This window comes from Anolis sagrei, chromosome 1 (assembly GCF_037176765.1).
Source record: "Anolis sagrei isolate rAnoSag1 chromosome 1, rAnoSag1.mat, whole genome shotgun sequence".
In the NCBI taxonomy this organism is placed as follows: domain Eukaryota; kingdom Metazoa; phylum Chordata; class Lepidosauria; order Squamata; family Dactyloidae; genus Anolis; species Anolis sagrei.
The window spans coordinates 300289766-300304803 of NC_090021.1; the positions used below are offsets into that span (position 1 = coordinate 300289766).

The following is a 15038-nucleotide window of genomic DNA, read 5'->3' on the forward strand; positions in this document are numbered from 1 at the left end:
GCTGGGGAATCTCAACTTTAATCACAATTTGTACGCAGCTAGTAGGTTGAAGAAATTGCTAAACAAGACATTTTCTCCCTTTAGATCAGTAATCTTCCGTTTTTTCAATACCTAGCCTCTATTTCTGAAATAGGCCCACAACTTTGTTGTAAAGAGTGCTATTTAATGTTGTAGATGTGTAAACTATAATTTGCATCTTGATGAGACTGGCTGACAATAATCGGACACTGTGTAAATTCTTTGCCTTGCCCAGTTTTTTATATTTGTTGAGCGTAGAAATTATCATACAACAAATTATATAGCTTTAAAAAAAATCTCAACCTCCCCCCCCCCTCCCTGGACAGACTTTCAGTATAAACAGGAATGAGCTTCTGAACTGAGCTATGTGTCAAATCTTAAATCAAAGATTTCAGCTATTTTTACCCCCTAAGGAAGTAATAATTGAAACTTAGTGGGCATTGGACAATTTTTATAGAAGTTGTCATACCTCTCAACATCATTTTAAAGCCTTACATGCAAGAGTACAAAATTCCCTTACAACTTTCTTTCTGAAGTGAGCTGTACCATCCAATAAAAAGCTTTGTCTCGGTAACAAGACCCATGTCAGAAAGACACCCAAATGAGAGAAAACTGGGCCCCATAAAGTCCTCTAATGTTGACTATAATTACAGCATTCTTGCATCCTATATTTGTTCTTCATAATAGTAGGGAGCCATATATATATAAATATGCTTTTCTGAATTTATTTAAATTCATCAAATTAAATTGTTAGTAAACACAAGCATTGAAATTAATCTGATTTTTCTATGTTCCTGAGGTTCAGACACTTCCTCTTTCGTGCACAGGAAGATTTTGGTAGCTGCCAGGTTTAAACACTGTTACATCAAAATTATGAGAACTGCAGCTTGTTTTAGCATGAGTTAGTAAAACTTTAGGAACATGAAAATATTTTTAAACATAAAAAACCCACATTTTAAAAATACCAATGGGACCTAATTTAGCACCATGTTGCCCCACAGTGGCAAACCAGATGTCCATTGAGCATCCATGAACTATACACCAAGGTAATAGCTATTTCCTGTTATTGTCTCCTGGTAACTATCATTCATCACAGAGCTCAGAAATATTTCTTTTTAGATTATCAGATCTATAGTAAAAAAAGTAAGATTACCAGTTTCTTATTCAAAACCATGGTGTCACAAATGCTCAAGGCCACATAGCAATTCTTTCCTTTTTGAAAGCCACCCCATATTGTGTTTGTCACCCCGTATTGTGTAAGCAAATTGTATACCTTTAATGGGTAAAAATGCACTTCATTTTTGTCCTGAACTTCCCATTGTTAAAGGATATTGAATGAACCAATATTCAATATTGAGTGTGTGAGAGAGATTGTCTCCTTTTTTCTTACCATCTATAATTCCATAACTTCCTGTGAAGAGTGCAGAAACTAGATATTGCTAGCACCATGGTGGTTTATCCATCTAGGATTCAACAGGCTCCTATAGTCAGAAATGAAAAACTATAGTTCTCAATAAAAATCCAAATCAAAAGCTTTTGGATATACTATGTTAGGGTCTTGCCCTGTTATCCCCTGTGCAAAGGAAGAAAGCATTCAGAGACAGCAAAAAATCTTGGAGTACTATAGTACCAAATACTTACAATACAGTATTATAGGTAAAGTCTATCAAGATCTGAGCCTCCAGTTTCTTTTAATATCAATTCTTCTTACATAGGAATAAAAGTGGATAAACTCAAGGAGTTCTTGGTGGATTGTTTTCAAAATCTAAAATGTTGAGTGTGTTCTTGGTGTGGGACAAATATAAAGTTATTCACTTGAAATTGCTTGCCAGTAATTGATGTCAGCATTCAAGGTTCCTGTGCTAATCATCTGAAAAGAAATTATGATAATTTTCCAGATAAGCCACTTGCATGGTATAAATATTTTTGTTTGACTAAAATGTATGCAGATTTACATTTTTATTAATTCATAAATATAAATTGAAGCTGCTTTCTTTAATATGGTAACTTTACTGTTTGTTTTCCAATAAATGGTTCTTTCTTTGAGGGAACAGATTATTTTTAAAAAAGAATAGTTCTACCTCTGAGATCAAAGAAGGGTGAATGCTAACCAAGACTAGCTTCTTGACATCTATGTGTTGGAAATTAATCAAGAAACAAACAAATTATTACATATCACTTCTTGGTGTTAGAAAGAGAGTGAGATTACTATATATATATTCTCAAAATATTTGCTAGTTTTGATATTACGATTTCAATAGCAACTAGAGTTGATCAGAGGTGGAATAACATTACATTCCCATATATTAGATTTTGTATAATTAAAGTAATAGTTTTTTCTTTAAGGACTTTCATTCTCTGTCACAACCTCAATGATTTGAGGGCACAAATTCCCATTTAGACTCGAACAGACTGTTCCATCCCTTCTATTTCTGTTTGTAGTTTGCAAACCACCTCATTCTAGACAATTTTAAAAACTGAAACTGAGGAATGATATTTTATATTGTCAAGTATATTATAAGCATTTCCCAGACAGAACCCTCCTCTGATTTTTGACTCACCAACCCCAGAACTCACCATTTTGCTGCAATATTATCCTTAATGGCTACTTTGTGATTGGAGGAGAAAAAAGATCAGGATCTAAGGGCGCTTCCAGAAAACCCTTTCACCCGGGAACATTTGCGTTTTAAAAATTCTAATGTTCCTGGGTCCTCATTCACACACACCCCAGAAAGCACATGCTTTCTGGAGTGGGTGTTCAGATGTGCTACTGAAACTTTCCGGCGAACATCCGGACACTCTAACTTCCTCCCCCAAACCCCCAAAACCCGTTCTAAAAGTAAAGGAACTTACCTGGCCTCCATTAGAGTGGTGCTGGAGCTCTCCTGGCCTGTATAAATGATGAGCCTCTCTACTGGCGTGTCATTTCTATGTGCCAGGAGAGCGCCAGTACCACTCTAATGGAGGCCGAGTAAGTTCGTTTACTTTTAAAAGAGGTTTGGGGAGATTTTGGGAAGGAGGTTGGTGTCCTTGTGGTTTTCTGGGATAATTTAGACCAGAAAACTGTGAGACTACTGTCTGGACTACCCCCTTAAAAGCCCAGAACTTTTGAGGGAGCAGTCCAGACATCAGAAGTAGTGGGTTTATCCTACACCTTCCAAAAAGGCATGGAATAAACCCACTAAAAAATTAATTTGACACAAACCAGGGTTTTCCTGATTTGTGGTGAATTAATTCATGTTTCTCTGGGATGTCACCTGGACAGACCCCTTTTAATTGCGGGAACTCCCACGTTTTAAGGGGCTGTCTGGATGGGCCTTGAGAGCATCTGACTATGACGTCTTCTATCAAAACCCATTGGGATCCCAAAGGATACAGTCATCAGTGTGCACTTGGCTATGGACCATAGCCAGACATTTCTCTGATGCACTACACCAGTGGTTCTCAACCTGTGGGTCCCCAGGTGTTTTGGCCTACAACTCCCAGAAATCCTAACAGCTGGTAAACTGGCTGAGATTTCTGGGAGTTGTATGCCAAAACACCTGGAGACCCACAGGCTGAGAACCACTGCACTATACCCTCCACCAGCCATGACTATCAGAGCAAATCTGTGAGTTCTGGAAGGGCTTGGTAATTGTGGAAGTTGGAAGAGACTATCATCCTTCACAACAAACAAAAAAGGCTTATGGAGATATATAGTAGACTTATGCTTTCATGTATTGCTAACAAAATGCTGGTTAATGTGTGTGAATAACATATATCTTGTTTTTTAAAAACCTTGCAATTCCTAGAGTTGATTTCTCCATTATTATTATTATTATTATTATTATTATTTTATAATTGTGATGTAGCTGACTGTAGGATCAGCAAAAATAAGTGGGGATCCATGTGGCTGGCAAGCTGCAAGTTACCAACCACTCTTCTACTGCATTGACTAAAATATATGCGTGGAGAAGATCTGATGGTCCTAAAAAATCTCCTCAGATCCGTCTGTTTCATTGGAGTCACCCAACTGAATTCATTACCACTGCTGCCTATAGAAACAGAAATATTAGTAGATAGGTTCCTGGGACATTGCTGGACATTCAGTTGTTCTCAAGAAGCAAAGTGCACCCACATTAATAACATTAAAACAAAAATAGGGTTGTTTGCTCAAAAATGAATGTATTAGTTTTTGAAGATAATTTGTCTCAAACAAGCATATTTTGCATCAGTATATTGAAGGCAATAGTTCTCTCAACGTGTGGGGGGAATGAGGTATAATTTGAAGACTAGTGAAATAAGACACTTTGAGTCCCCCTCCGGGGGTGAGAAGGATGGGATATAAATACTCGAAATAAATAAATAAATAAATAATAAAAGGACTTGTATTGTTGAACAATTAGAAATCATCAGACAAAAGTGGGCTGATTCAGTTATAAATAGTACTTTTTGTTTGATAATTGTTAATGTGTCAGGTGAGCTTCATTAATGCATGTATAACAATAACTCACATGCTTTAATATATTAATATATAACTTTATCTAAATCTTTACACCTGCTAAAATCATATTTAAATGTACATGTTGACACTGAAGAGATTAAACTCACAAGACTTCTGTGGTCTACAGGTGTGAACCTATCTGACAGTAATCTTTTGATTAGTTTTGTTTGTATTCACACAAAAACAGTGTGTGGGATACATTTGTGAATAAAGAAGAGGACCATAATCCATTGTTAATTGAAAAAAATATTACAATCTATTGTGGTTCTTCTTTTCTATATTTTCTGCAAATACATAATTTTCATTTCTAGGCTGAGCAAAACTAAAGTGTTAAGAATTATGATATATGTTAATTTCAATAGCGAGAATAGACTATATTATGTGATTCCTTTGCTTTCATCTATTCATGAAATATATCATCATATAACAAACTTCTCACTTTTTTCTTACTTTGCAGTCACTGGATGGATTTGTATTTGCACTAAACCAGGAGGGAAAATTTTTGTACATTTCCGAAACAGTCTCCATCTATCTTGGCCTATCCCAAGTAAGTAGGAAATTAATAATGAAATTCCAGTCTCGTGGTCATCATTTTAAAAGCAGTAATCTGTTTTGGAACATTTTGTATGTTTTTGAATCTATGATTTAATGGCTGTATCTTCTCTACCCTAGAAAATATTTAAAAATCATGAGTGGGTATATAATCTTCAGATGAAAAGAAATGGAGGAGAAAAAAGACAGAACTTGGATAACTTTTTTCTCCCACAAAGGATCATTATTAATTTATTGAGAACAAATGAAGTTTCTTTCCTCAGTTGTTTTGAACTTTAAACCTCAGTACCTGGTAGGAAAGGGACACACTAATAGTACTTCCCTTGTGTCCTATTACTGGATGTTTATGGAGTACCCTGCATTATCCTGGGAGCTGACACAATGACAGGGAGTCATTTGGAGTCAAGAAATGCTGAAAGAGACCATTAAAATTACTTGCAGGGAGGTTTCCAAGAAGGACACATTTTGCTACTTTTTCACATGTTCAGTGCAAAATTGCAGGGACATTTTTGAATAAAATAGCCATAGTTTAATTACAGTTATTTCGTTACTAATCTTTTAAAAATTACATCTATGGAAATAGAGGAATTCCTTTTTCTTTTTTTTTTTTCTTTTTTTTTTTGTTGCTAACAGCTCAGCTTTTTTGTAGCATTTAGAGGCATCCTGAAATAAAAGGTTAGGACACTTGGAGATTTTGTTTGCTTGATGAATTGCCAGGTAAGATATTCTGCCTCTAGTGCAGCCATCCTCGAGAAACTCAAGAATTGTAATAATACTTATGTCTCCTTGTAGAGAATGTCTCCATATTAAATTAATGGCTTGTATTGCCATGATTGTTAGGAGAGACTTCTCAGGGCTGAAAGTTTTTAAGCATCGTGGTTTTGTTGTGCTGCTCTAAGCCAAACTGGAAATAATTTTCTGAAATAATAAAATGAGATACCTAAATAAGTCGTGTGGGAGAAAAAAGATTCAAGTAGCATTAGGTAATAAAATAGCAACTATTAGTCCTTCAAACAAAATGTCTGTGGTAGTCTTCCCTAATTTGATACCTTTATAGAGATGTTGGACTGCATAATCTCACTCAGTATGGAAACCATTGTGTTGTATTCTTATGCATCTGTCATTCGTACATGTGTTCATATTGGATATATTGAAAATTTAGGAAATAAAATGAGAGAAATAAGAACACAATACAGTACAGCCCTTGCATCTGTTGGTGATATGTTCCAAGATCCCTTGTGAATATCTGGAACTGTGGATAATTTCAAACCCTGTATTTTGACTATACTTTGGTTGGGACATATCTCGGTATTGCACTGAGGCCTATTGAGACCCACAAATGCTTCTGGTGCAGAGGATATTTTTGGAGCTGGATACCAAATCTGCATATAAGAGGATTGTGCTGTAATAGTGTTTTTAAACTCCTTAGCTTTATACTAAGCATTTGTACTTGCTTTGGATTGCTTTTCTCCTTCCTTTCTTCTGTTTTTGAGAGGTGAACACAAATTAGATGTTTCACAATTTGCCATTATAAGGAACATGGGTATCAACAAAAATGTAAATCATGCAGAAATGTAGCATATACTGATTTCTTATGCTCATTTTAATCTATTTTGTGTATTGTGCCCAACAAAGTGAAATAAACCAACAAAAAAGAAGAAGGATGAATAATTAGTTTAAACAGGTAAATGCTAATTAGGGAGCTCCTGAAAGGCATCCATTATACACCAGCTTAAAACAAATTTTACAGCCCTGGTTAGTAGTGTAATCCAAATTCTGTCAAGGCAACTGCATTTCTGTAATTGAGATGTGTATGTTTGCTTTGCGTAACAGATGGCTCTGTATGCTTAGACTGATAGCTAGGAAAATAATAATTGCATTATTCTGGCCAAAAGAATATTAGCTCTTGGGTTAGGGCCATTTCAGGCAGTCCTCCTGCCAGCACAGCATATGCACATATATGGATTCGATTTTCAAGGAAATTGATGCATCTGGAATAGTGTCGCCATCTGAAATATCATCTGTTCAAGAAAAAAGTTGGCTTTAACCCTGTCCTAGTTTTCCTTGTTGAAACATACGCATTCACTGAATAACAGCGTCAGTAGTCAGATATTATTAAAGTAGATGTAGACTGCTCATCACTCACTGTCTAGACTGTGTGTAGGTGTCTGCCTTTCTGATTATAAATAGTGAGTTGGACGTTGCATACCTCAAAACATTCCATAGTGAATACTCGTCATCTTTATTAAGCCATGCATTCACCTAAAAAAGTGAAAAAGATTGTTGATGTTCTTCCATCAATAGGTAAAATTCAGATTTTTGAAACTGCTAATTGTTTAGTCAGATAGATGTTACATTTTCTTCATTAATATACTTTATGTTTTTAATCAAATTGTGCTTTGTTATTAGAATATCTTATTAGAATATCTTGTGTTTTTAAAAAGTCTCATTGTCAGCCTCAGTACTGCTTTAGTGGCAAATAGCGATGCTGTCCTTTCCTTGTTTAAAATGCGCATTATGTGTTCCCTAGCACACAAGATGAGAATTGGACAGCAAAACATAAACCTGCCCAGCATCTAACCATATATACTCATGTATATATAAAACAAAAAGGACCAAAAAATTACCCACCTCAAACTTGGATCAACTTATATACACAATTTTATACAATATGCCCCAATTAAAAATGGCTGCTGCAGTATTTCTTCAGAGAAGCTTATGTGGAAAGTCCTCATAAAAAATGGCAACTCCACTTCAAGCACCCCAAATGGCTTTCTTATGTTGTTGATGAATTCTATTCAGGCCAAAAAAGAGAATGAGGATGGAGAATTGACTGTCTTTCTCTGTTTTGAGCAAGGTAGGAGTAACAGTGCTTCCTGCCTCTCATCATTGCCTTCACGTTGGGCCCCTACCTAATAGAGACAGGTTGCATTTCCTGGATTTATTTCCCTATTGATATTTGTATAAATTGAGACATTTTCCGTTCAACCATGCATTTTTCACCCGCCCCCATTTAAACCCCTCAAATAAACAGGCTTTCTTAATTTCGTAAGTATGTTCCCACTGTGAATTTTTAAAAGGAGAGGAAAAGATTTCTTTGTTACATGGCCCTATCTTTTACTCCTGAATTACCGGCTCAAATCCAAATCCATACTTTTGACCCCGAAACCTCCCAGGACTTATACATGAGGTTGAATGTATATGGTAAAATACCAGAGTCTTGCTATTTCTTCTTATTGCCAAAGCTAGCAAAAATCTCAAGGTAAGATTTTTGACTGTTGCTGTGGATAAAGGGACATCTTCATATTTCATATTTGTCAGTTACAATCTTATTAATATCTCTGTAGTCTGAAAATGTCTCCTAGTTTTACAATACAATGAGGGGTGTTTGCTTTGTTGTGTTTTTATCCTATTCTTGGCTCCCTCAATGCTCCCATATCTGATAATAATATAAAATGTGGAAAGAGTGAAGAGCAATAAGTATTTCTTACCACCCAACCCTCCATAGTGATAAGTTTATGTATGAGACAGTTTGGCTTATTCATGAAGCAGCCCAGATTTGTTGAGCTCCTTCTTTCTTCCAAGTTATTTACCAGTTGAAAATGGCATTAAGACTTAGAGGGTAAACTGGAAGAAATGGTAGAGAAGGAAAAGAAAGGAGGAAGTATCTTCTACCTTGTTCATATGCAACCAAGATAAAGGCTTGTAGAGAGATTGCCTTCATGGCCCGGCCATAGGTTTTTAAATCCTTGTGTGTTACTGTTTATTGGTTATTGTGATTTATATTAATTGTATTGTATTTATTGTTTTTGTTTATTGCTTTTGTTTATTGATATACTGTTGGGCTTGGCCTCGTGTAAGCTTCTCCGAGTCCCTTGGGGAGATGGTGGCGGGGTATAAATAAAGTTTTTTTATTTATTATTATTCATCTTCTATGGACATGTTAGGATTGCACCTTGACAGTTAGAGTGCTAATGGGATTTGGAAAAGGGAAATAGGGATATGGTATAACAGAAAGAGGTGTTGAGATAGCAGAGCGGAAGGGGTGAGAATTCTTCCATTTGGATTAAAATCTTAACAAGGAGAAAAGAGGTCCTATAATGCTAGCTTCTTATTTGAGATGCATGAACTAAGGCATAAAATAACCAAATGAAAAATTTGCATAGATTAAATCCCAAATTTGTGATAATAAATGCGTTTTCAACCATTTTTCAAATATTTTCCCCACCCCTTGTACACTTGTACTTCCAAGGCTTCCCTAACATCACTGCAAATGAGCCACAGATGTATCAACTAATAGACTGGAAAGGTGGAAATACTTCATGAAGAAGATTTTTTAAAAAAAAACTCTTGTGTGGTATTTCTAGGAGATGACCATTGTTGTTGCCTCAAACTCTATGTACATTTCAACTCGTGTTTTGTTCGAGTAGCTGACATTATAGGAATACAGTGTTGTTTGCCTTCACATTCTTAATGTGACAATATATGTTACAATTTTGTGCTAATCACATGATAAGCCAAGGCCCTATTTTGAAAAAGAGTTTGGAGTTTGAAAGAGAAAAGTAAGAAGAAAATATTTTCAATAATAATAAATAAACTGACGAACACGTCATGGCTAGAATTCATAATGGGACTTATGCCTACATAAGTGGACTTAGGTCTATAAGCAATAGCATTGAGCAATTTTATAATGTCCATGTTGAGGAATGGGCAGCCTGCCATTACTATGTATGGGGACCATGAAATTATCATTGTGTTTTGGGACCAATGTACATCAAAACGATGCTCATCAAACATGCAATAATGTTCATTGAGCTCTCCTGATTTTTAACTGTACAATGACTAGGAATGCTAGTGCCCATCAGTGGACTTCAGTGTACAACAGGATATCAGCTAGCTAATGTCAATACACATTGATAAAATCCATTAGGACACTCTGGCTGGTGATCTTCATCAGAAGAGTTCTATTGCACCTTTCCTTTGTAGCTAAGTATGTGTTATGCAAGATGTACTATGATATCAAATCCCAACTTAGGTTTAAAATATTGCTATTCAGACTGTGGTACCCTGACTCCCTTCTGTCATTGTAGAAAAATATGATAGTTTACAGATTCAGGGCTAACAATGACAAAAGAGAAGCTGCAATTATTGTGCTGGCTAACCCCAGATATCAGGTGTCCCAAAGACCCAAGGTAAATTAACAGCCACACCAACATACAAGAACCCAACCGGGAACAATATTCACTATGCCAAATCTAAGGATAATCCAGAGACTAGTCCAAAGTTCAAATGCACAAGTCAAGGCTCGGGCAAACAGGTCAATACTAATCCAAAGCAGAGGTCAAGGTCCAGAAATTCTCAGCAAAATACAGCCAGTGGGTACAGCACAAATGCAAGTTGCTCCCACAACTGGCCCATAGCTTTTACTGCTGCTTTATAGTAAGCCAGCAAGCTATGGGCTGGATCCTGACTGCATTTCAACAGTTCCTCTCTGCTGATCCCTTGCAGCTAAACTACCACTTCTATGCCTTTTCTTAGCCTCTGTCACTCTGCTCTTTTGGTGACTCAGGTAAGCTGGGGGTCTGCACAAGAGCTGGCGGTTGATTACAGAGTGGAGCCAAACCCTGACCCTGAGTTTGCTCCTGCTCTGCCTCTGCAGACTGAGACTTTGCCACATTTCCATCCTCCTCTGGTGCCTCTAGCTCTGGGGCTAAGTCTATATCCAGATTTAGGTCTTGAATCCCCTCCTGTTCATGGCTCTGAAAAGTCTCCAAAGGCAACTCACCCACTGTCTCCTCACGAGAGGCTTGAGGCACAGGTTGGCCCAGTACAATTATCCACATTGAATTAAGCATTCAGAAACATTATTTCCTACATAGAACAACAGCAGAAATAGTCTTGTAAACAATCCTTCTTTCCACACGTTCAACCAAATGGTTGAACGTGTGGAAGCCACTCTGGTAGGCCGTTGTGTCGTTGAATTCCAGTTGATAATAATTTGCCAGGAACAAGCATTCATGAGATATGAACACATGAGTGATCTAGCCTCCAATTCTTTATGTTCCAACCATATCTGATAAATATTGCTGGGTTCCTGCCATGAGCTGGCAGAATTTTCAGTTCTGTTGAATACTACTTGTGACACTTTGAGAGTTTATACTTTCATTAATACTGGACTTCTGTTCTTGTGAGGGATGCTTGAAAATATCTCAGTGTAAAGTGCCTGGCATATCTTTGACTATAGCCACCGTACATCTGGTTTTGTTAGTCAGTTAGTGATTAGATTAAACTGTTTGCTTCAGCCCTTGCTTACTAGGAAGGGAGAAAGCTAACATTCATGCTGCATACCTTAACGTCCAGATTTTAAAGAATTGATTTTTTATGTTTAAGAGGAATTTATGATTAGAATAATGATCACAAATCAAAAGGAATGAAATTGGTCTGTGCTGGAAATTATAACCCCAAACTGTTGAAATGGGGCCCTGATACAGATTTTGTACATTTCCCCCTTGAAGACATTATTTAAACTACAGATAATAATAGGGTAATAAACTTATTGATGAAAAATGTAAAGTCAGACCCTTACAGTTTGACACCATTTGGCTTAATGTTATGGAACTGTAGTTTTACAGAATCCACTCTGTGAAATACTGCTTGTGCCTTACCAAACTAAAATTCCCATGATTTCATAGCACTGAAGGCCATTCCAGACAGGCCCAAAAATGCGGGGCTTGTCACACGTTAACCTGAGGTATCCAAATAATGCCTAAGGTAAAAGCAAATTAATTCAGAACAAAGCAGGGCTTTCCTGCTTTGTCCAAATTAATTAGATACCCCATTAGATCTGGGCCTTCCTGAAAGACCCAGCTCTAGTGGGGTATTGGGCCTATGGGGACTTACCCATGGGTAATCCTGGAACTACCTGAGGGTGAGTCCCCTTTGTCATCTCACGCTTTTGGGATCCTGGAACTCAAATGTATGGGTTGGCACCCACCCCCTCCCCCCAAACCCCAAATTTAAACCCTAAAACTTTCTGGAAAGCAGCTGACAGGCATGGAGCCTGCTTGTAAAGCTCTCCTGGTGTGCTCAAATGGTGCATGAGGAGAAGGGGGGGGGATGTGTCATTACAATCGGGATAGCATCTAGTCATCCGGGAGGGAAAATCCAGGGTTTGAGGTGGGCTCTGGGAACTCCAATGTGGACAAAACGCACTTTCGCCCACATTTTCCTGCTGTCTGGAAGCACCCTGAGTCACTGCAGTTAAGTTGGTATCAAACTGCATTAATTCTGTGGTGTAGATGAATTTCTAGATTAAAGCTTTCCTTTACCAGTGGCAGAATAAATAAGGCAAGAGTACTGAATTCTTCAGTACACCTTCTGGATTTTTGGAACATAATGGAAACACAAGGAAAATGCTAGTTCTGTTGTTGTTTTAAATTCTCTAATAGTAATGTCAATAAAACATCCTTTTGCACTCTGTGTGTTTGTGTGTGTTTGTATGTGTGCAGTACAAAAGGAAGTTTTAATTGACATTACAGTTTACTTTGGAATTTTTGGTTGAATCCATGGATGAAGAACCCATGGATATGGAGGGCTAACTGGATAACCAAGCTGACCCATATCTATACTGACCACATTTTTGGAACATAATGAAAACACATGGGAAATGCTAAGTCTGTTATTGTTGTTGTTTTAAATGCTCTAACTAACATTTCCTCTGTGTTTCCATTACATTCCAAAAATATGGTTAGTGTATATATATGTGTGTGTGTGTGTGTGTAGGTTGGTTTGGTTATCCAATTACCCCTCTGTATTCATGGGTTCTTCAACCTCAGCTCGAAAGTATTTGGAAGAAAAAAATCCAAAAAACAAACTTTGCGTTTGCTGCATGCTGAGCATCACACTAATGTGTGTAGTGTAGCCTCCTGCCATTTCACAGATCCTGAGTCTCTCTCTAGCACTAATTTGAGTTGTTTGCCATTTTATACAAGGGGCACTATTTCACTGTGCCATTGTATGTAATGGAGCTTGAGTATCCACACATTTTGGTATCTCGGAACCAAACTGCATTAGCACCCTTCAAAGATCTCAGACAGTTATATATAAGTACTTCAGCAGAAAGGTATTACTTATATTGTAGATCTGCCAGCAGACCATTTGTTGACAGAAAACTACAGACTTTACAACAATATTCCTCTTCTATCAGGTTTTGTATCTCTCACTCATGATCATATCTGGATCAGTGTCTGTATCTCACAGTATTGTTTTTGTTTTTGAAATGCTGGCAGTTTTCTGTTTTGAGAAGCATCCACGGGGAAGCTGAACTGTCTTGTAGCAGTTACTGAGAACATTTCTTTCTTATGAACCCCCCCCCCCCCAATTCACAATTGACATTCAAATGAAACCAATAAACAATATTCTATCAATTCCAGTGCTTTACAGAGAAAAGAGTAGCAGTTTTAGAAAATATGTTGTAATGTACAGCACTGGCATTTATTCTGTTGAGTATCATCTTTTTTTCTACACCAATCCACTACAAACAGACACATATATTTGGGGCAAAAATCCTAAAGCCATTTATTTCTAATTCACAAGAACATGTCAAAGTAAATTCAGAATTGTGCTTATAGGTAAGAAGTATAGTAATTATGCTTTCCAAAATGTCTCTATTATAAACTTTAAAGTGTTCTGTGAATGGCAAGCAGTGAAGTAGCATGTCATTGAATGGATTGAGAGAAACAAGTTGCCTGAGAGAGAAACGCATATGAAGAACTTAAATGTAGCTTTGCTTGCTCAAAACTATCTTCCATTCCCCACATTTACTGTAGTCCATCCAGAATTACAGCGACTGCAGTAGGATTACTGCAATGTTCTCTACGTGATGCTGCCTTTGAAGATAGTTTGGAAGCTTCAACTGATACCACAATCTGCAGCCAGATTACTAACTGGGGCTCCGCACAGGGAGAAAACCACTCTTACGTTGCAGCAGCTGCACTGGCTGCCAGTTTGCTTCTGGGCCGGTTATTACCTTTAAAGCCCAAAATGGTTCGGGCCCTAACTATCTAACAAGCTCCATCTCCTTGTACAAGCCTGCCTGGGTCCTTCAATCAGCGGAGGAGGCTCTGCTCTCAGTCTCACTCCCATTTCAAGCATGGCTGGTGGGAAAGAAAGGGAACCATCTCAGTGGTTCTCCCTCCCCCCCCCCCACTTTGGAACTCCCTCCCCAAGGAGATAAAAATGGCCCATCCTTTTGTTGTTCATTTGTTCAGTTGCTTCCAACTCTTCATGACCTCATGGACCAGCCCACACCAGAGCTCCCTATCAGCTGTCACCACCCCCAGCTCCTTCAAGGTCAATCCAGTCACTTCAAGGACACCATCCATCTTGCCCTTGGTCAGCCCCTCTTCCTTTTTCCTTCCTTTTTCCACAGCATAATTGTCTTCTCTAAGCTTTTCTGTCTTCTAATTATGTGGCCAAAATACTTCATCTTGGCCTCTAATATCCTTCCCTCCAATGAGCAGTCGGGCTTTATTTACTGAAGTATGCACTCGCGGTCCCAAGGTACTCTCAGAACTTTCCTCCAACACCCATCCTTACTCTTCTTTAAAAACCAGGTTAAAATCTTTTCATGCCCTCAAGCATACAATGAGCAGGAGGTATAAAATCCATAGTATGGACTAAGCAGAATGGAAATGGAACTACTATGACACTCGGCCTAGGCTGGCTTTTTAATTGTTTTTATTGGATGTAAATTGTGTGTTTTAATTTGTTGTATAATGTTTAGTGTTGTTTTATGTTTAAATTTTCTCTTGGTTTTCTGTTTTATAGGCATTGAAATTTTGCCTGTTTTATTGGAAGAGGAGATAGAGTTGTTGTTGTTGTTGTTGTTGTTGTTGTTGTTGTTGTTGTTATTATTATTATTAGGAGAAAGGCCTTTATAGAAATTATGGGTAGCAGCCATTTTTCAGATTCAGAGAGGGCTGTA

General features: G+C 37.5%; 1 protein-coding gene across 14 annotated transcripts in view; it reads left to right on the top strand.

Annotated features, from left to right (window-relative positions):
* Positions 1-15038, top strand: part of NPAS3 (neuronal PAS domain protein 3) — an 803343-nt gene that overhangs the window by 542595 nt on the left and 245710 nt on the right. For all 14 annotated transcript variants that reach the window (XM_060759362.2, XM_060759371.2, XM_060759379.2 and 11 more), the window contains one exon: positions 4959-5048. In XM_060759362.2, coding sequence (XP_060615345.2) covers positions 4959-5048 — 90 coding nt within the window. The remainder of the gene's footprint in view (positions 1-4958; positions 5049-15038) is intronic.